Genomic DNA, 21,367 nt, shown 5'->3' on the forward strand with positions numbered 1-21,367 from the left:
AGGTTAAGGAGCATATATTGGGAGCATGTAGATCAGGGGTCAATGCTGATCATCTACGCAACCTTCAGATTTTCCAAGAATTTTCATATGCCACGATAACGATAACTAAACGTAGATCTTTCCACGTCATAACTAAAGCCTTGAGAGATCAGGATATCACGTATAAACGGGGATTCCCTGTTAAGCAAATTATCCAGAGATTTAATGTTACACCTGTCGTTTCCTCAGTGGCTAATGGGGAGATTTTACTGAAATCTTGAGATATCCCGGTTCCTGAACCGGCCTCAACTTCTAGACTATGTCTTGGACAAGATTGGTCAAAATAAGCAGAGGCAAGATATAGTTGAAATTTGCCACTTCTCTGCACCTGTACAGATACTTTTATTTAAAATGCTATAAAACTATATGACGTTAGTTTTAAAGACACCATCATAGACCTTTCAGGAGTGTGCTATGAGGAGTTACATTCAGCAGGCTGGTCCCTAGTAGATGAAACGGCTACTTCTCTTTAGGTGGTCTTCTTCCTAGCTTTTATTTTTCTGTAGGCGCCGGGAGTAATGCGTAAGGACAACGGTCTTCACTTGGACGAGAGAGAGTGCATTTATTAGAGGTTCCTGTCGTTGTTTGTCATTTGATGGTTAAGGTACAACTTATATACTGTGCCAGATCTTTAATGTTAGAGTGGGTTATGTAAGATAGAGTTTTTCTGAATAGTTCATGTTTGTTCTTATTTGGGTTGATAGGTTGATGGGTGGGCGTAGATAAGGTGACTCTATAGAGGCCCAGGTCGCCCCTAGTTACTTAATTTGCTGGTCTTTTTCCCTTCCCTACCAGCAAATACTCTAGCCCAATGTTTTGGGTTATCTTAGTTTCATTCTTCTGTTTCTTTCTTCCCACATCTTCTTTCCTACCTCCCTGCCTTCCTGTCCATGGGAAACTTTAATACAAACGGACGGTCTTCTACCCTTTTACTGTCTCAATTCTGATCTTAGTTGGCTACTTTTTGAGTCGAGTCATTGGTTAACATCTGATAGTCAGCTGAGAGTCCCCATAGCTAGCGTTATTGCTACAGATGGTTAATTTTCTTACCCAAAATGCTAGGGGCTTAAACTCCCAAAATAAGCGGAGATTAGCTCATTTTATAAACTTAAAGCTGACATAGTAGCCTGTAACTCTTAAACGTAACAGGGTGGCTATATTATTTAGTAATAGAGTTGCATTTATACATAAATCGACTATAGTGAACAAGGCGGGTAGATACTTGATCTTCATCTGCTTATTGGTTAATAAACTAGTTACCCTAGTCTCACTGTATACCCCAAACTCCAGACAGATCCCTTTTTGAAAGGACCCTTTCAGGAAATTGAGCAACATAGAGAGGGGGGTTGATCGCAATGGGGGACTTTAACATAGTTGCCGATCCAAAATTAGATAAGTCATCCCCTTCTTTGATTTTTTCTTCTCCTACGAATATATCGGGCCCCTCTCTAGCTTTTACTAAATTAATGGCAGAACATGATCTATACGATGTATAGAGAACCTCGGCACCCAATGGTAGAGACTACACATATTTTCCCCCGTCCATAATTCATACTCACGTATAGATCTCATAATTACTGACAAGTGGACACTTCAGGCTACTAAATGGATTAAACGCTCATCAATGACATGGTCAGACCATGCCCCAGTACTCTGGTCATGACAGTGTGATAGAGCCTATGTACCTCCTAGGCCGTGGCGTATGCCGACATATCTCCTAACCCTTTTAGAAGCTAAATTAGATTTTAAAAATGCCATCAAGCAATATTGTCAAACTAATTCCCCAGCTGATACAAACATTTTTTATTTCTAGTATGCTTTGAAAGCTGTTCTGAGGGGGGTAGTGGTCCAGACTGGGTCTCGCTTGAAAAGAGCTAATGCCCATGTTCAAAATGAGTTAGAGGTAAAGTTGCAAAAGTTAGAATTTCAAAATAAAGAACATCCCTCTAAGGAATTGAAAATAGGCCCGGGGTCATCTCCAGAAATTGCTAATGTCTAAAACTCAACTAGCATTGACAAGATTGCGTCAAAGATTTTATGTTGCAGGAAACCAGGCGGGGAAACTTCTGGCTAGAAAATTTAGAGGCCAACGCGCTCAACTTAGAATTAAATATTTGATAGACAACACAAGAAAAAAACTTTCTAACCCTAGGGACATAGCCAATATGTTTGCATAATATTACTCCAAGCTTTACAATCTAAAGGATGATAGTGCTACAAATCAACCTAGCCCATCAGACATAGATAGTTTCTTAAGTAGCTTACACATTCCTACAATTGATCCAGAGACTGCGGCCGCCCTGTCTGTCCCTTGGTCCCAAGCTGATATCTTGGCAGTCATTCAGAGCCTTCCTAGGGACAAGGCTCCGGGACCTGATGGATATATAAATGGCTATTAATGAGGGTACAACACAAGGGTCATTTCCACCTGAAATGTTGGAGTCTCAGCTAGTTACTATTCCCAAACCGGGGAAGGACCCTGCCTCATGTCTTAACTACAGACTAATAGCCCTTTTAAACTCTGATATCAAGATATATGCTAAATTGATATCGAATAGACTCAATGTGCTTCTCCTGGCTCTGATTCACCCTGACAGGTGGGTATTGTACTGGGGCGCCAGGCCTCAGATAATACACGGAGGGTACTTAATATTTTAGGAAGGGGCGTCAGAAAACCGATCAGAAATCCTTGCCCTCTCCCTTGATGCGGAGAAGGCTTTCGATAGGTTACATTGGGGATACATGGAACAAGACAGGGCTGCCGCTTGTCGCCACTGATCTTTGTTTTAGCAATGGAACCCCTTGTGATAACTGTTAGATCCTCACTTCTGTTTTCAGGTATCAACATTAAGAGCACTTCACGCAAGTTATGTCTGTTTGCAGATGATGTGACTAGCCAGGAGACTTCGCTGCCGGCCCTACATAATACCCTTGACACCTATAGTCGCGCTTCTTATTACAAGTTAAATACATCCTAATCGGAAGCCCTCCCAAGAAATATCCCCCTTTGAAGGTAGGGCACCTTAAAAAGACCTTTCACTACTCTAGGAAAACAATAGCACTTCCGTACCTAGGCATTCAAATCCCGCCAACCTTGGATAATACAATTAATTTAAATTTTAATACAGCAACTCTTTACGTAAACTAAATCCTGGGTCTGCTATGAGGTCTCCTGGCTGGGAAGGCTGGCAGCCTTCAAGATGCCTTAATTTTTGTTATCAAAAATTATGTATTTATTTCAAACCATACCTGCAATCATTCCTAAACCATTGTATGATAAACTGCAATCAATTATGACCACATATGTTTGGAAACTTAAACCCCCTCATATAACTGGCTCTCAAATGAGAGAGGACAGTGGCAGGTGGGGAGTTTGACTGGGGCGGTACACCTGTCAAACCGTAACGCAGGTGTTCTAAGGCGAGCTTAGGGAGGACAGAAACCTCCCATGGAGCAGAAGGGCAAAAGCTCGCTTGATCTTGATTTTCAGTATGAATACAGACCGTGAAAGCGTAGCCTCACGATCCTTCTGACTTTTCGGGTTTTAAGCAGGAGGTGTCAGAAAAGGTCAGAAACAACAAGGTGGTTTGGCCTTATCAAATTTATGTAAATATCATAATGCTTGTCTATTATCTCAACTCAGAGACTGGTCCCTGCCCCCAGAAAAGAAACCATGGGTCAACCTAGAAAAAGCACTGAATTTACAGTTCCCATTGGCAGATTTGTTCTAAGTTCCTAAAGCCCGGCGTCCGTCGCCTGTTCATCTTCCACGAACAACTAAAGACTCCCTAGCAGTGCGGGGCAGTTTTTTGGAGACTAATCAAGACATTAAGGTTCCTAACAAAAATATCTCATTAGCAGATATTGCCAAATGTATCCCAGACTTAAACCTTAATCTCTGGATAATGAATGGGGCCATTTCACTTTCTGATTTACTTGTGGGACAGAGTTTACTCTCTTTTACACAAATACGGGAAGAGTTCCACCTCCCTGCCCAGGAATTTTATAAATATCGACAGCTTAGACACTGGTTTACAGCCCTCCACAGACAAGGCTTGGGTGTGACCCATGCCCCAGCCCTGATGCACATGCAGTTAACAAAAGGAACCATTAGACCTTGTTACGAGCCGCGGCGGTGCCCAGCCGCCGCGACTCACTCACCTGCGTCCCGGCCGTCGCTATGGCGACCGGGACGTCACTTCCGGCCCTGACCCGGTCGTTGCCGGGGCAACGAGAGGACGCTTCAGCGCTGCGTCCCGGCAATGAGAGGAAGCTGGGCGCAGCGCTCACCATATGTTCTAGCCTGTGGGCTAATTAATGCAACCTATTAATTATGCTGGGGGCTGTGTCTGGTTTAGAGCTAGGCTCTGATTGGTGGCCACTGGTATTTAAGGCAATGAGGTCTGCTGCCTCATTGCCGGTTATAGCTCCTGTGTTCCAGTCTGCTAACCTGCTAGTTCCTGTCCTGTATCCTGATATCTCTATTTGACTCTCCGTGTATGACCCTTGGCTTTGATTTGGACCTTGCTCGTGTTTCCTGTGACCCTGATCTGTGGCCTGTTTACCCGTTCTGCTATTTGCCTGTGACCCCTGACCTCAGCTTGTTCATCTATACTGTTGTCTGCTGCCGGCCCTTGACCTCTGCGTGGACCTGACTCCTCTTGCCTGGGTTCTCCCCAGCTGGTACGCACTTCACGACCCTCTGTCAGTCTGCGGCCCAGTCTGTCCCCACCATCAGGGGCTCCAGTGAACACCTGACTGGCAGAGTAGATTCTGGGTTGTGTTGTGCCGGCTGGAGGGGTTCCTAACAGACCTTTTGACCTTTTGGCATAACTATCTTCTGCCAGCCCCGTCGGAAACCAAGACTAGAATCCAGTTGCAATGGGAAGCAGATTTCTGTATTAATCTAACTAACAAGCAATGTGAAAACATTTTTGCTAACTCATTTCAAATGTCTAAATGTATGAATCATACAGAAATGATGGTGAAACTAATCAACAAGTTGTACCTCACTCCGACCTGACTCCATAAAATGTGGCCTGCTCAGTCGAAATTTTGCTGGAGACAATGTGGTATTCCAGGGGACATAATGCACATATTCTGGAATTGCACTCTCATACAACCCTTTTGGGAGCAAGTATTTGAGCTGGCCAATAAAGTTACTGCCCAGAGTATTGATCCTGCTCCTGAAGTTGCCGTGTTGCACCACTTTCCTCCACAGTTCCCATTTCATGCTAGATATGTGTTCAGTCACATTTTGATTGCCGCAAGAGCTTCTTTAGCACAAAACTGAAAAAAAATCCCCACTTCCTCCTTCACTAAAGAAGGTGGTGGCCAAAGTACAGTATAGCTTTGAAATGGAGACTGTGAATATGTCGTATCCTACCTCCTCTTCCTCACCCCTAATGAGATGGTTTAGTTGGCACGAGTATATTACAGAAGATGAGGGGGCGACTTCGGTGAAACCTAATAATATTCCGCCTCTTCCACCATCCTCGCTGAATGAATCCCCCCCCCCCCCCCCCCGAGATTCCATAAATCCCTTCGGGTGGCTGACCATGGATACTGTGTTTCTCCTGCTTTTTGTGAATAAGTGGCTTACATAGCTTTTGACCATTTCTATAAAGTGTATTACAGATATGGTATTGTGTACTGTGTTCCCTCCCACTACATAGCTACATACCCCTCCTTCCCTTCTTATTTTTTTGTCCTTTCAATCCACCCCCCCTTCTCTATTTTTTGTACCCCTTAAAAATTTGAAAAAATAATAAAAATACTATTGAAGTTAAAAAAACTAATACACTGTGGTCAATCCCTAATATTCATTAAAACTTCCATAACCACTAGAATATAATAGTCCAATTTTCAAAATAATGTCCAGAAACTGTTCTACTGAGTTTAAAACTAAATTCCCTATCACATCCACATACATATGTTCAGGAGAACTAGCTAATGGAATAAAAAAATTGTTTATTAAAAGAAAGCTCTATTGGTCACAAAAATATATATGTAACACCCATTGCTCCAGCTGAGGGATGTATCTATAATTTTTTTGTGTGTGTATCACTTTCTCACTTGAGCAGTGCCTCCACCAAGTCTTCTATTAATGGTCTGTAGAGATGTGGATGATATGACCAGAAGAGCTACTTGGCGACCTGCTGTGACCACACAAACCTCGCACAACACTGACACACAAAAGGTTTTTCTTTAGAAAAATATTTACTTTGAAAATGTAAACAAATTATTGATTTTTTTTTATGTTTTAGCAAGTAAATAGATCACCACTTAATATAAAGTCTCTATATTTTACAGAAAATATATATATACTATTTTTTAATAATAAATTTTAACTCGCGTTACAAGACGGTTATCTAGAAACAGTTCACAGGTGATGATTCAGGTAGTCCCACACAATTCCTGGCTAGGCTGTTGTTGATGCACATATATTACAGTTCGGTGGCGGAACTACCATTGGTGCAGCGGTTGCAGTTCACCAGGGCCCATTAAATTAATGAGTCCCGATGCATGGGGAACTAGCGAGCTGTGGGCCCCTGTTCCCTTCTCCCTGCTTATCTGCCCACAACTCGTTAGTTCCACTTCTGTTACAGTTGGTAGTTTCTTTTCACTCAGTTAGATGTATATGTTTCCTTCCGTCTCAGTATTAATAGTGAAGTCGATTATATCATATTTGCCAACTTATTACTATCTGGGAGATTCCGAAGGGGAAATGCGAGAATGGAAGGAGGCAGGGCGTGGCAACATTTTACCACAGGGGCGGGGCCAAAATGGTGCGATTCACTGTGAATTGCGTCATGAAGGCTCCCATCCTGCTCACTTTACTATGAAGTGGGCAGAATGTGGGAGAATGGTCTGCTCTCTCTGGTGTCCTCGAGACTTACCCAGAATTCTAGAGCATACTTACCTACTCTCCCGAAATTTCCAGGAGGCTCCCGAATTATGGGGAGTCCTCCCGGAAGAGTAGGCTTATCTCCCAGATCCTAAAAAATGTCGAAATTCATGGCATTGAATATCGGGAGCAGGGCTTAATCGTGTCATTTAGTCTTGCCCCCGCTATTATAATTTTTGGCATTTATAGTGGGGGCAGCGCTATGGTGATGCAAAGACGTAGCAACTTCCCCTCCTACCCGTCACATGACCTGTCCTCTAGGATCTCCCGGAGAACAGAGTCACAAAGTTGGCAAGTATGTTCTAGAGTCTCATGGACAGTCTGGAAGAGTGGACAAGTGTGGATTATATATTGAACTGATATATAGCCTCAGTCTGAAATCTATATGATGATGATGCAGATGATATATTGCACCAATTTATAACTCAGTCTCTGAACTTCCTGACACAGGTGTGTTCACTCTATAGTTCCCTTTCACTTCAGATTTCTGCTATATAAGTATATTACAGTTTTTTAGTTTTATTCACAATAACCCGGGTTTGATTATACAAATATTACTTTTCTCACTGCTTCTCACAGCGGTTTCTCTTCATTCATGTCTCTAAACACTAATAATCTAATCTCCACAGATACAGCTTCTCACAGATCTGTCTCAATCCTCAGATTGATCAGTCGTCTCTCTCCCTCTGGGAAACTTCCAGCACAACGGTTAAACTCTCGTTAAACTCTCCGCTGGCTTTTGCAACAGATAATCTCTCTTGTTGAGACCAATAAAACCATAAAGTTCTCTCCCAGCTTCCCTCTTTCCATCCAGCGTGCTTGTGCAATATCCTCCCAGGAAATAATGGGAAATGTAGTCCTCTCTGGCACAAGCTTAAATAGTGTTTTATAATCTATGCTCGGCAGCTGAGGTTACATATAATTCACTTGGGAAGAGTGAAAATAAAAAAAGGTATTCACTGTGAAGTAGGCACAGTACCAAAATATGACAATTTACCTGGCCATGATACAATTTAGAACTTATGGAACCCTGCAAAGACAGCATATCCGTAGAAGTTCATGAGACAGATGTACAGATACAAAGGTCTCTCTATGCCAAAAATGAAGTACTGACATAAAAAAAAATAGCAGACATATGCACATGCAGTGGCAATATAAAAAATATTCAAGTTATTAACTGTAACAAAGAATATTGTGAGGTCATATAAACAAAATATGTCAAAGTTTTTATTAATTAATTACTAACAAAAAACAGTATTCACCCACCACTTATTTCAGTACTTGGTAAATACACCGTTAGCTGTGATTACAGTTCTAAGTTTACTTGGGTAAGTCTTCACCAACTTTTCACATGTGAACATTTCAATTTTCAACCATTGCAAGCAGATATTGCAACATACTGCATCATTGTTCAGCAGAAATTTTCAAGTAATTTTACATACTCATGATTGGATTAAGGTCTGGGATTTGACTGGGCTACTCTACAAGTTTTTTTGGTTATGTAATTAAACTATTCCAAAGTTTATTTTAATATATGCTTTGATTCATTGTTCTGCTGGAATTCACTCAGCTTTATTCCAAGGTTTGTCTATATCTAGATCAGGGGTCAGCAACCTTTTTCTATGAAATGGGTCGCTCTGAAGAACTCAGTGACTTCAAGCATGGTACTGTGATAAGATGCCACCTTTGCAATAAGATGATTTGTGCAATTTCATCCCTGCTGGATATTCCACGGTCAACTGTAAGTAATATTATTAGAAAGTAGAAGTGTTTAGGACCAACAGCATCTCATCCACAAAGCGCAAGACCACCTAAAATCATAGAGCGGTGTCAATGACTGCTAAGGCACATGGTGCATAAAAGTCGCCAACACTCTGCTGATTCAATAGCTGAAGTGTTCTGAACTTCCACTGGCATTAATGAAAGCATAAAAACTGTGGGGCGGGAGCTAAACGGAATGGGTTTCCATGGCCAAGCAGCTGCATGCCAAGCATGCCAAGCATTGGATGGAGTGGTGTAAAACATACAGACACTGGACTGTGGAGCAGTGGAAACGTGATCTGTGGAGTGACGAATAGCGCTTCTCTGTTTGGCAGTCAGATGAGCGAGTCTGGGTTTGGTGGATGTCGGGAGAATGTTACTTGCCTGACTGCATTATGCCAACTGTGAAGTTGGGTGGATGATTGACAGAAAAATGGGGCTATTTTTCAGAGTTTGGGTTAGGCCCCTTATCTACAGTGAAGGACAATCTTAATGCTTCAGTATTTTCAACAATGCTATGCTTCCAACTTTGTGGGAACAGTTTGGGGAAGCCCCGTTTCTATTCCAACATGACTGTGCCCCAGTGGACAAAGCAAGGACTACAAAGACATGGTTTGATGAGTTCAGTGTGGTAGAACTTGACTGGTCCACACAAAGCCCTGACCTCTACCCCATCGAAAACCATTGGGTGAACTGGAAAGGATATTGTGAGCCAGGCCTTCTTGTCCAACATCAGTGCCTGACCTCATAAATGTTCTACAGAATGAATGGGCATAAATTCCCACAGAAACACTCCCATCATCTCGTGGAAAGGCACCTAAGAAGAGTGAAAGCTGTTATCGCTGCAAAAGAGGGACCAACTCCATATTAAAGTATATATATTTGAATACAATGTCATTACAGTCCCTGTTGGTGTAATGGTCAAGTGTCCGAATACTTTAGTCCATATAGAGTGTGTGTATGTGTGTAGATATGTGTGCATGTGTGTGTGTGTGTATATATGTGTGTATATATATATATATATATATATATATTGGGCAACTGGGACACTTTGTCACCATCTAATAGAGGAAAGAGTGGTGGTTTCTCAGGGAAACCACAGCCTAAAGGTGCAGAGAGGGTTAAATCTGCGCACGCACACACACACACACACACACACAGAGCAGAAGACCAGATGGAGCACCTGGTGTAAAATAAACCTCAAAGTGCTTCAGAAAAAAACCTGTGTGAGGAGCCATCTGTTTGCACGCTATTCACAAGATAAATATATTATAGTGTGTATGTATGTGTATATTAGTGGTCAAAGTGTGTGCAGTGGCCACTTTTTTTTTGCTGTTTTGATCATATAACTATCAAATTCCATTCTTTTACATTTTCCATACTGCCACTACTAAATTTCCTCTTTGACCACTGTGTATATATATTTATTATTTCTCAATTTATCACACTAATATAATAATATTAATAGTATGGGACCAAGAAATAAACATTCGTGTTATGAGACACAGTAGTGCCCCAGATCATATTATGCCTCAAACCTGTGCCCACCCAGTTCCTGTTGTCCCTCCTAGATGAGTAATAAAGAAGGGTAAAGAGGGCTGTATCCAGGTGTATTTATATAAAAGAAAATATTTTTCATTGGATAGCTGAGGTACTCGGAAAGGATGATTAATATAAACAAATCCTTATTCAGGACCCAGAATGGATGGCTAAGGTACACTGACATCCATTCTGGCATCCGCAATGGATGGCTAAGGTCCTCAGACATCCATTCTGGCAGTCGGAATGGATGATTAGGGTACTCTAAGGCCTATTCCGAAAACCGGGATGGATAAATAATGTACTCAGAGCCCCATTCCGGATCTTGGAATAATTGTCTAAAATACTTCGAGCCCAATTCTGGCAGCCGTAATGGTTGGCTAAGTTATAAAGCTATGATATATAAATATTTAGATATATAAATATACATAAGCAATATAAAATGTAAAATGGTTGTGCCAAAGATGGAAGAATATATATAATAACATTACACACAGTGCAGAGAACAAATCTGTGCAGCAGAACATTATGCACTATACATGGAGAGAAGACACAGCAAGTATCACTAAATACACCAAGCAGCAGTGAGCGCTGTCGGAAGCTGACTCTTTCCAGCATTCTGACATTCGGGCAGTTTTGGCTTTTACCTAATTCCCAAAAAGTTCATGCTTGGTCTCATCAGGCCACATTATCTTCTTCCACTTGATAATGTGTGTCTCCCACATGTTTTTTGTAATGTTCAGCTGATATTTCATATGAGTTCTCTTTCATTTGATTTTGTCACTCACCGGACCGTGAGTGCCTCTGCCGTCCGCCATCTTGATGCACTGCGCATGCGCAGCATCCAAGAACTTATGACCTTTGCTTTTAATCTCATTGGTGGATCAGGCACCTCTCCATTTAAGGCACCTGTGCTCATTACCTCATTGCCTGATCTTGAGTCTCATTCCCTGTGAGTCTCTGAAGGTATCTCCTGTGTCTTGCTAGTGTCTTGAGCTTCCTGCTGATTACCTGTGCCACTCATCGGTGGTTTCCATACCCGCTACTGATTCCTGTATCCTACTCGTGTCCTCAGCTGGCTTCTGGATTACCTGCTCTGCTCATCAGCGGTTCTCATACCCGCTACAGACTCCTGTATCCTGCTCGTGTCCTCAGCTGGCTTCTGATTACCTGCCCTGCTCACCTGCAGTTCCCATACCCACTACAGCCGTTCAGCGTCCCTGCTGTGCCTGCATATTCTCGTGGACAAGCTTCTCTACTCATCAGCGGTATGGTTACTTGTTATTGACTATCAACTGTTACCTTGCATATCCGCTTAGGACAAGCCTCTCTACTCAGCAGCGGTATCGATACCCGCTATAGACTATTTGTTGTTACGCTGCATATCTGTTTGGAACAAGCTTCTCTACTCAGCAGTGATATGCATACTTGTGATTGACTATCAGTTATTATCCCGCATATCCGCTCTGTGCAAACCTCTCTACTCAGCAGCGGTATACATACCATTATAGACGATTAGCTGTAAATGCTGCATATCTGTTTGGAACAAGTTCCTCTGTGCTCTCAGTGTCTTCATACCGTCATTGACTCTTTGCATGCCTCCACTCATCCGCACCTGAACTACTCTTCACTTACTAGCAGTGGTACAACTTGCTGTACGCAGACCACTGACTTCCCCGCTACCTACCTGCACCTGGACAAGTCTTCTCACCATAGCAGTGGTACAACTTGCTGTACGCAGACCACCGACTTCCCTGCTACCTACCTGGACAAGTCTTCTCACCATAGCAGCGGTACAACTTGCTGTACGCAGACCACTGACTTCCCCGCTACCTACCTGCACCTGGACAAGTCTTCTCACCATAGCAGTGGTACAACTTGCTGTACGCAGACCACTGACTCTCCTGTTACCTTCCTTCACCTGCTCACGTCCAACCTGGTCTCCGTGGTTCAAACCTGCCTTTCCACTATAGATGCAAGTCGCTGACTCATCTACCAATATAGCTGCAAGTCGCTGACTCATTTACCAGTATAGCTGCAAGTAACTGACTATCATCATTTCCATTGGCATCCTCTCTCCATCTGCTGTTATATACGTTCCACTACTCACCCTGCTGCCAGAGGACCGCTGTGCATACTCCACCTCTCTGGTAAGCATAGTCAACTGGTGAGATCCTGGGCAAGATTCCTAGTGTCCGTGACAGATTTCTTTTTGCAACCCTCCCAAAAAGAGCAAATTTGTTAATTATCTGGGCTATTGTTGTTCCATAGACAGTTTATCCCATCTCTGCAAAGAAAGATTGTAGGTCTGAGTTGTTATAGACCTCTTGATTTCTATAACAAGTGCCCTTTATCACGACTGAGGATATGTCTGTTCCCAAACTGGGTTGTCTCTGGAGCTAAGCTGGTGATTACGTACACAAAGCTGGGTGGCCCGATTATGTTTCTTTGCATTTAAGTGAAAGGACTGGTACAGATGGTAATTGGACTAGCAGAGGAGACCAGGCAGAAACCAGAATGCTGGACCGGATTGGAACCAGAATGCAGACTGTACTGTCTGAGCTGGAACAACAGAAAAGACTGCAAACTGCTGGGAACCAGGTTGGCGCTTGAAGATTCAACGTTGCACTGGGTAACAGCAGGTAGGAGATCCAGGAAGTACTTTTATACTAGTTGGTGTTACCTGATTAGAGACTACGGTCAGCTGGATTGAAGCAGCACTCTAACTGGCTGAGATGGACCAGGTGACTAGATCCAAGATGGCAGCACCCAGGAGCTGGTTTTGGAGGGAACCCTGAACTGAAGACTGATATTCCCTGATTGAAAGCTGCAGACAGCTGAGCTGAAGCAGTAGTTTGATAGGCTGAGGAAAAGCAGGTGACTGAATCCAAAATGGAAGCACCCATGTACTGGTTTTGGAAGGATCTCTGGAGTGGGGACAGACTGAGCAACATCCTGCTGTGAGATCTGAGACCAGCAGAGCCTGCGGACCACAAGGACAGATTAGAAAGACAGCAAAGAGGTAAGTAACAGGACCTGAGCCTGGTGCATGACACCCTTCATGAACACATGATTCGTTTTGGAGGACAGCATCTTCTAGACACATTCAATATTTTCCACATTCTCTTCATTCCCTTATACTGGACTTGACAGTACTCCAGAAGATATGAAATCTTCTTATATCCTTCCATGTCCTTGTATCTCAAATAGCATTTTTATCATGTGTATAATATATATATATATATATATATATATATATATATATATATATACACACTGGCATGTAAAAGGGATGCCTTCCTCAAATACCAAGAAAAGAAGAAGAAATTCATAATCCTACCACCCAATATTGGCAATTGGAAAGTTATGTTCAAATGTAAATAAAAACAGGCACATTAAGATAAAAATAGATCTATATAATATATGATGTCTTGCTTAATTATTATTATTATATGGCATCATGATTTCACCAATCGATTAGTAAGGTAAGAAGTATAAGCTGTAGAAGGTAAGGAGAAAGAGGAAAGCTGAACGAGGTTTCAGGGGTAGGAAATTCCCATCAAAGTGAGCGTGAAACTTTATTTAGAGGTAGTAATAAACTGGGCAAAAATAGTATGAATGCATAGAATATGGGTAGGCCCTGAGGTGACCATTAAATGTATCTAGAAATGAGCTAGTAGAATTAGTATATTATTTCAAAACTTATAAATCACCTGAATTGCCAATTACACTTCATTTAATCTCACTTCAAAAGACATAATATAAGAGAAGGATGTTTAGGTGTACAATGATGGAAGGTCCATCTCAATGTTAGCCTAATTTAAAAGGGTTATGTGTTGATTATAATGGATTCACAACATAGCAAGTCTTTGTATGCAAGCAAGGGGGACAGACTGAAGCGAATATGGTAAAATATCATTAACACAGGTTGCTTACTGCTTAGCAGTTGAGGTATTTGCCAATTTTGTGTAAATTAAAAGGAAATGTTTATATGTGCTAGCCTTGAAATTATGCTGGTGAAGTAGATAAAAGGCTGTTTCAAGTAGTAAGGAAACACCAGTGACTTCATATATGATCTTAATCACATTTTTGCCGAAGGATTTTACCAAAGAAAAATCCCAAACTATATGAAGCAGAGTACCCCACTCAATACCAAATCTCCAGCACATTTGGGATACCGATCGAAACATTTTATGTGATACCGGCAGAACCCTACAATATCTGTAAGATATAGGAACTATAAAACCAACTTCCTCGAAGCAGCTAAAGAATGAAGACTTGTGAGAGAAGAATATCTCCTCCCATTCTTTTCTTGAAGGGTGAGCATGTAAATCCTCTTCCCATTTCTCAACACAGAGGCAAAAATGTATCCCCATGGGAGATTAATAAGTTGGACATTTGAGATGGGGCACCCATCCCAAGGTTTTACAAAAATATTTAAAAGGAATGATATAATAATATATGGATAAATGTTTCTAAGATAAGGATTGCAGGAAGTGGCTGGAAGTACAAATCATTCACATTGGGATTATTTAGGTAAGACTTAATTTACTTTAGTGAGGCCAATCCAGTTTCAATCATTGAGTGTAAAATTCACAATTCAAACTGAACCAACCAAGGTTGTGATGACTTCTTATTGAACCCTGAAGGCAATGCATGATAACAAATTCTATAGTACAAAGAGAAGGGTAAAGGGGAAATGAGAGCTGTCAGTCTATATTTACTCATTCTAGAGGTAGATGACTCTAAAGTCAGGTGAGAGCATAGAGATGGAGTAAATGTATGGTCTATCCATGGCAGGAAGGAAAGGGGTGTGTCCATTATGTGTAATTTGAAACCACAAATTATGCTTTTAGTGTCTCGTGTAATCTATCATACTGTACAGTTTAGGAATGCTCAGGGGACTTATCCAACAATATAAATTCAATAAAGAGGGATTTATCAGCACACAGAAACAAGAAGATAAATAGGGTGTGTTTGCAATAAGGAGGCAGGGGAGAACATTCATCCTAATGACATTACAACATCCATAATAAGAAAATTAGAAGTGGTCTCACTGCTTAAGGTCCACTTTAATCATTGCCAGAAATGGGAGAAATGAATTTGAAATATTTTCCATAAGTCTGCAGAGAGTTGTCTTCTGAAATTGTATAGCGTCATTTGCCCAATTTAATGCAAAGGGTCTCAACATTAGCTCAACTCTGGCCTATTTCAGTGAAACATTGATTGTCTCAGACTTATTGAAATTGATTTTGAGACTAGTAAGTATACCAAAAGCACTACATTCTTGAATTATAATTTGGATTGACATATGGTAAAGAAGAGGCAAAAAAAATAAATTAGCTACATTCATTGGATTACTTATGTCGAGACTCCCCAAGTTCAACACCATGTATATCTGGTTCAATCTTATCTATAAAAGGAAGGGTGGGGCAACTTTGTTTTGTCACAAAGTACTCAATTAACTGAAATTTAACCCCGTGGACATGAAAACAAGCCAAGAAACCAAACCAAACAATTTTCTAAGCCACCCTAGTTTACCAAGGTGACAGTCTTTTACGCATCAGTGGACAACTGCGTCATGGGTTTGGTCCCCAACCGTGTATTCTGTATGAGATTTATAGCTCTATTTCTATTGTCTCTAACCTTACTAATGAAGACAAAACTCACCTAGTCCAGATGTATAGTTTTCGAAATAAACACACATAATCTGTTGGCTAAAAATTGTTAATTGTTGACAAAATCTGGGGGCGGTATTCAGTACATTAATGGGCACCTGCAGGTGTTTGAGATGACCTGTAGATCTCATGATTTTCCCAAAAGTGACTGGATGAATTGTTTGGTGGTCTGGTCTCCACACTGCTGGAAAGTGTCGTGGAGGCATATCTTGGAGTGGCCCCGGAGGACTGGGCGGATTATGGTGCAGTCAAAAAAGGCCTCCATAAAATGCCTTACCATCACACCAGAGACGTATTGACAAATTTCTGGTACTTAGCTAAGAGCAATACATGTCGTCTGAGGCATTTGTCAATGAGCTGGGCAATTCCCAGTGAAATAGATGGTTGGAGCCACTGCTCATACTTCCAAAAAGGTAATGTGCATATTTTTGTAAGGGAGAACCAGCAAATCAATTTAGTTCACCAGATTTAAAAGGCCACAGAAAAGGGTTTGCAGGTACAAGGTTTTATCGTGAGCCAGCAACTCTTGATTTTGACTTGTGACTTGTCCACTTTACCCCCAGTTTCAGCTGAGACTAGAAGGAAAAGGGCTTTGGCTAGGGAGAGATGCACGCAAACATATTTTCTGCAAGTCATAGTGCAGCTTTAAGAAAGCATGGCAAATGGGAATTTTTACAATCTAAATAAAGATTTTTGACTAGAATATGAAAAACATATACTAATTCCATTAAAAAAATGTTCACATTCCTGTACCTTTATAGAATATTATAATCTGACGGGCTGTTATGGGTAACACTAAAGTTACCTATGAGTTGACCACTGCATGAGGATAGTTACACCAGGCAAGCCATGGAAAACACTTATAATGAGGGAGCCTTTACAGCTAAGGTGATTGTAGCCAATTTGCGGATTGTATTAGAGGCAGAAGGAAGGGCTTACAAAGGGAGATATAGCAGTTTGTGTTTGAAGCATAATATAAATTAAGGTTAAACCAAAACATTTATTATAACATATTTTTGAAAAAAATGTATACTTCCACATTTTACCCTTCTAAAAGCAATTCAAAATTAATAAAGTTGTATGCTTGATAATGGCCCACAAACCCAAACTCTTTCCCTGTCCATTTTATATTATGGAACAAAAAATTTAATTCTGGTTACTGTATTGGCTGCAGTGTTTGTGTATGCTGCTGCATTGAAATTATATATTTACCTTGCATACCAGTGGGACCAAACTCTTGCCTTGTGAGAAATATTGCATGATCATGATATTCAGCATGTCCAGTATCTGGTTTCTGTTGTAGATATGCCCAACGGCACACATTTTCTAAACTTTGTGAGGGATTTCCAACTTCAATTAAACTGGAAGACTATAGAAAAAAAACAATTTAAACATTATGTGTATTCAGATACCAAGGATGAAGAAGAATATTGAATCCTAAAAACTCAGACCGCTGCTGATGTGTAGTGGTTTTAAAACCCCTAAATTGCATGCAGTTTGGACCAAACTGGTTGGTAACATGGTAATAGTGTAAAAGATATGTGTAAGCAATTGTGGCGCTACAAGTGCCAGTATGCACTAACAGCCAATGACTGTTCTTGCATGCTGGCACTTGTAGAATTACAAGAGCCAGCATGCACATGGGAGGCAGTGCATACAGATACTTCTTGTGTCACAAGTGCGCACTACGAGTGTTAGCCATCTAATATAATAAATTATTACTTGTGCCCCTACGTCTAAAAAATAATTAATTATGTACGCCCACTTGTAAATGCCAATAATAAATATACACAGGTTTTAAAATATATTAATTTGACATAAGAAACAGCCTACAACACCCTCCATAAGGCATATCTACAGTAATTTCCGCCTCAGCATAGTACATAAGAAGCGTTAACATGCCCTTACTGAACTATGAGGTGCAATGGGAAGACATGTCCCAGTCTGAAAGTAGAATGAGCCAGAGTTTTTTATACAACACATGCGCAGTAATAAAAAAGCATTTTTTGCACTTATGAGTTGGATTATGTCCAACTGTACGTGACCCCCACAGTGTGGTACAAGTTTTAAATATATGTATTTTTAAAAATAATAAAAGTTATGTAATTCATTAGCTATATATATTATTAGATTATTTTTATATTTTGACCAGTAGTGCTATATTCTTTTCTTTTTGCTTTTTGCCAGAGAAAGCATATGGTTAAAGGCAAGTCAGGATTACATATTTGATATGTGAACCACCAGGGGGTAAATGTATCAAGCTGAGAATTTTCCGGTGGGTTTGAAAAGTGAAGATGTTGCCTAGAGCAACCAATCAGATGATTATAGCTGTCATTTTGTAGAATATAATAAATAAATGATAGCTAGAATCTGATTGGTTTTTCAAACCCGCCAAAAAACTCTCAGCTTGATACATTTACCCCCAGATGTTAATGTATTTACTTGTATATGGGAGTTTCCTAAAAGAAATAAGCAGGTTTTGGGATAAGGTAACACATTTAATAAATAACTCATTTAATATTAAACTCCACAAATATTAATGTGTAAGTTTGATAACTGGAAACTTTTTTGACTTTGCATTAAAGAAAGTTAATTCATGTCCCCAACCTTCTTATTTAAGTGAACTAAAAGCAGATATTCTAACAATAATGTATATTGATCACAGCTTTGGCTGACCTAAACAAAATGTATTCTGTATTTTTTTTATTCTTGGTGAGTATATAAAAACCATGTGTAAGGACAAGAGATTTTCCCTTAGTTGAATATTTAGAAAAATAAATTATCAAGGAGTCTGTGTACTAAGACAAAAATCTGGAGAAAACAGCTGTTTTCTACAAAATGATTATTACTGATGCCCACTAGCCAACAATGATAAAAAGACCCCTGGGATTTTTATAATTCAATACAATGTAATTAGTAATATAGACTTATGAGTTGTCACTTTTTTCTTATTTCATTTCTGTTTTATTAAATTTAATTTTTACTATATAAAATTGAATTCAAGTTATTTTGTTATTTACGCCACTATGCACACACATTTGTATGTACCATTATTATTTGATTTGTTGTTCTGTATTGACATATGTCTTTTTGAAATGTCTGTATTATATGAAAAGTCTCCAATAGAAAGATCTAAAAAAAAAACCATAGGTTATAATAAATCAATTTAAACATAAGACTACAATTACATATATGGTAGCAAGATCAGGGCTTGCAAAACGAAAGAGGAGCAGAAGAAAGAAAACAAATACTATATCCCACTTCCTGGCCCCTTTCATAAGTAAATCAAAAACGTGGAAGACACTTTTAATGTTCACAGACCAATCAGCAGCAAGAGTAGCCTCTGAGCAATAGTAAGCATCTTTACTGTTTAAGATAAAACATAGTAAACCTAGTATACCAACAGAGCACTAACTTCCAGGTAGCCTATGGCCATACCTCCCAAATTTGCTGCTGCTTCAATTGAGACACATTGACACAATGATGGAAGGGGAGTGACCATGCCATGATAGGGGTATGACCACATTCACCGCTTTTGAAATGTGAGTTTCCTCCTTCCAATCACCCATTCACTGCTGTGAGCACTAGTGGCATATGTGTTCACTGACTGCTGCTCTGCTGTGGAGTTCCTGTCTTGTAAATCAGACAGTTAACCTATTCTTTATAGTTTCATTAACCAGAATGCCCAGAAAAAACATTCTGCTTAGTTCAAATATGTCACAGAACGCTGCATCAATTACTAGCTCATTAATACTTTTAGAAACAGCACTTCTAGCAAATTACAGAATTGCATAGTTGCCAGTTGTTCCCTTGTTTTATTTTCTTAATGGTTGTAATCACTAAAATTGACTAACAGCTAAACAATATTCCTGAAGTTCAGTTAAAGAGAAATGGCATAACTTACAGAAGGCAGCAGCCATTATATGGGGAAAGATTTCTTAAAGAGAAATTATCTCGACATTGTGGTAAATTTCAAGCAAGAGATCAATAAAATTGATTGAATAGCATTACTTGTGTAAAAAATATTATTCATTTCCTAACATATCAGTACTGTACAGTCAAAGGATATTTTCTTGTTATCAGTCATCCTGCCACAGTAGAGCTTACTTTCTAATTCTGTGGTGGGTGGGGGGGGGGGGGCTATGCACAAATGAGCCCTGTTTGGGTTTTCAGTTCCAGAATTGAGGGACCAGCATCACTGGGCCAGACAATGAAATGTTACACCCCTGGCTGATACAGTGTCCCTATCAAAATTAACTACCTAGGAAGAGCTACACATCCGTCGCTGAAAATAATTTATACGCATTTGAAAGAGAAAAAATAACTCCCTTCATTTTGAACAGGAGCGCAAATGTGAACCACATTTTCAGTCATCCCTTGTACCAAGACATTGAAGAGAAGGTAGCCACATAAGACAACAATTTAGATGAGAATCAGATTTTTTGTCTGTTCCATGTCTTATAAAGACAAAAAAAGTCTAAACAAATTGTCAATGAACAATCATCTGTTTGGTGTTTTTTTCTTCTCTTGAAACAATGGAAACAATGCAATGAATGAATAACACAATATTTTAAATAATGCTTATTTTTAGAAACAACATATTTATCACATACCTCTCAACATTTACCTAGGCAAATTAAGCCCTGCCCCAGATCCATGCATTTAATAAACACCAACCACGCTCAATTTTTTTAGTCGTCCCCACCCATTTTACTGTAAACTTTGTCCTATTTGGGAACCACAAATCAGAACAGCTGGGAGATATACTATCATGATACTTTATCACATAGCATGTTACGTGTAAGAAAATACGTTATTCACTTTTTGACCAATAAGAGACTGGAGATTCTATGAGTAAGCTGCATTTTGTACCCCCAGTCCTATACACTACCGTAATGCACTAAAAAGCACTGGGCACTATTTCTTGCACATCATTGCACATTGTGATCTATGATTTATTGGTAGATACCCTGATCTAGCCTAGTAGAAGTGTCAGAATATTGCGGCCGCAGGATTTTTACAGAAACCTCAGTTGATTTTTTCCTCACACCTCAAAATTATTGCATATTTTAACATGTGCAACTCGAAAAAACAAAAAATTAAAAATGGCAAAGGGCAGATACACGCACTTTAGGGTGCATCTTTATGTCAAGCTCTAAATTAAGCCCACAGTTTGCTTGATACACTGAAGAAATAAGACATATTATTAATGGTAGAGAAAATACTGTACTTGTCAACCGTCCAGAATATTGCATTGCCTCCATATCCATCATATAACGCCTATGTCCAACACACACACACAGTACACTTCCATACCCAATACATGCAGTCCTAATTTCCAACAAATACAGGTTGGTGGAAAACATAACAAACCCATGCTCGAATATCTAGTTTCATAAAACCATATACAGTCCAAAAGCAGCACAACCCCATAATGCCACCA

At 40.1% G+C, this 21,367-nt stretch overlaps 1 protein-coding gene across 2 annotated transcripts in view; it reads right to left on the minus strand.

Annotated features, from left to right (window-relative positions):
• LOC142152766 (A disintegrin and metalloproteinase with thrombospondin motifs 2-like) overlaps nucleotides 1–21,367 on the minus strand; it is a 775,540-nt gene that overhangs the window by 463,644 nt on the left and 290,529 nt on the right. For both annotated transcript variants that reach the window (XM_075209748.1, XM_075209747.1), the window contains exon 6: nucleotides 17,137–17,293. In XM_075209748.1, coding sequence (XP_075065849.1) covers nucleotides 17,137–17,293 — 157 coding nt within the window. The remainder of the gene's footprint in view (nucleotides 1–17,136; nucleotides 17,294–21,367) is intronic.

The sequence above is a fragment of the Mixophyes fleayi genome, chromosome 4, assembly GCF_038048845.1.
Source record: "Mixophyes fleayi isolate aMixFle1 chromosome 4, aMixFle1.hap1, whole genome shotgun sequence".
Classification (NCBI taxonomy): domain Eukaryota; kingdom Metazoa; phylum Chordata; class Amphibia; order Anura; family Limnodynastidae; genus Mixophyes; species Mixophyes fleayi.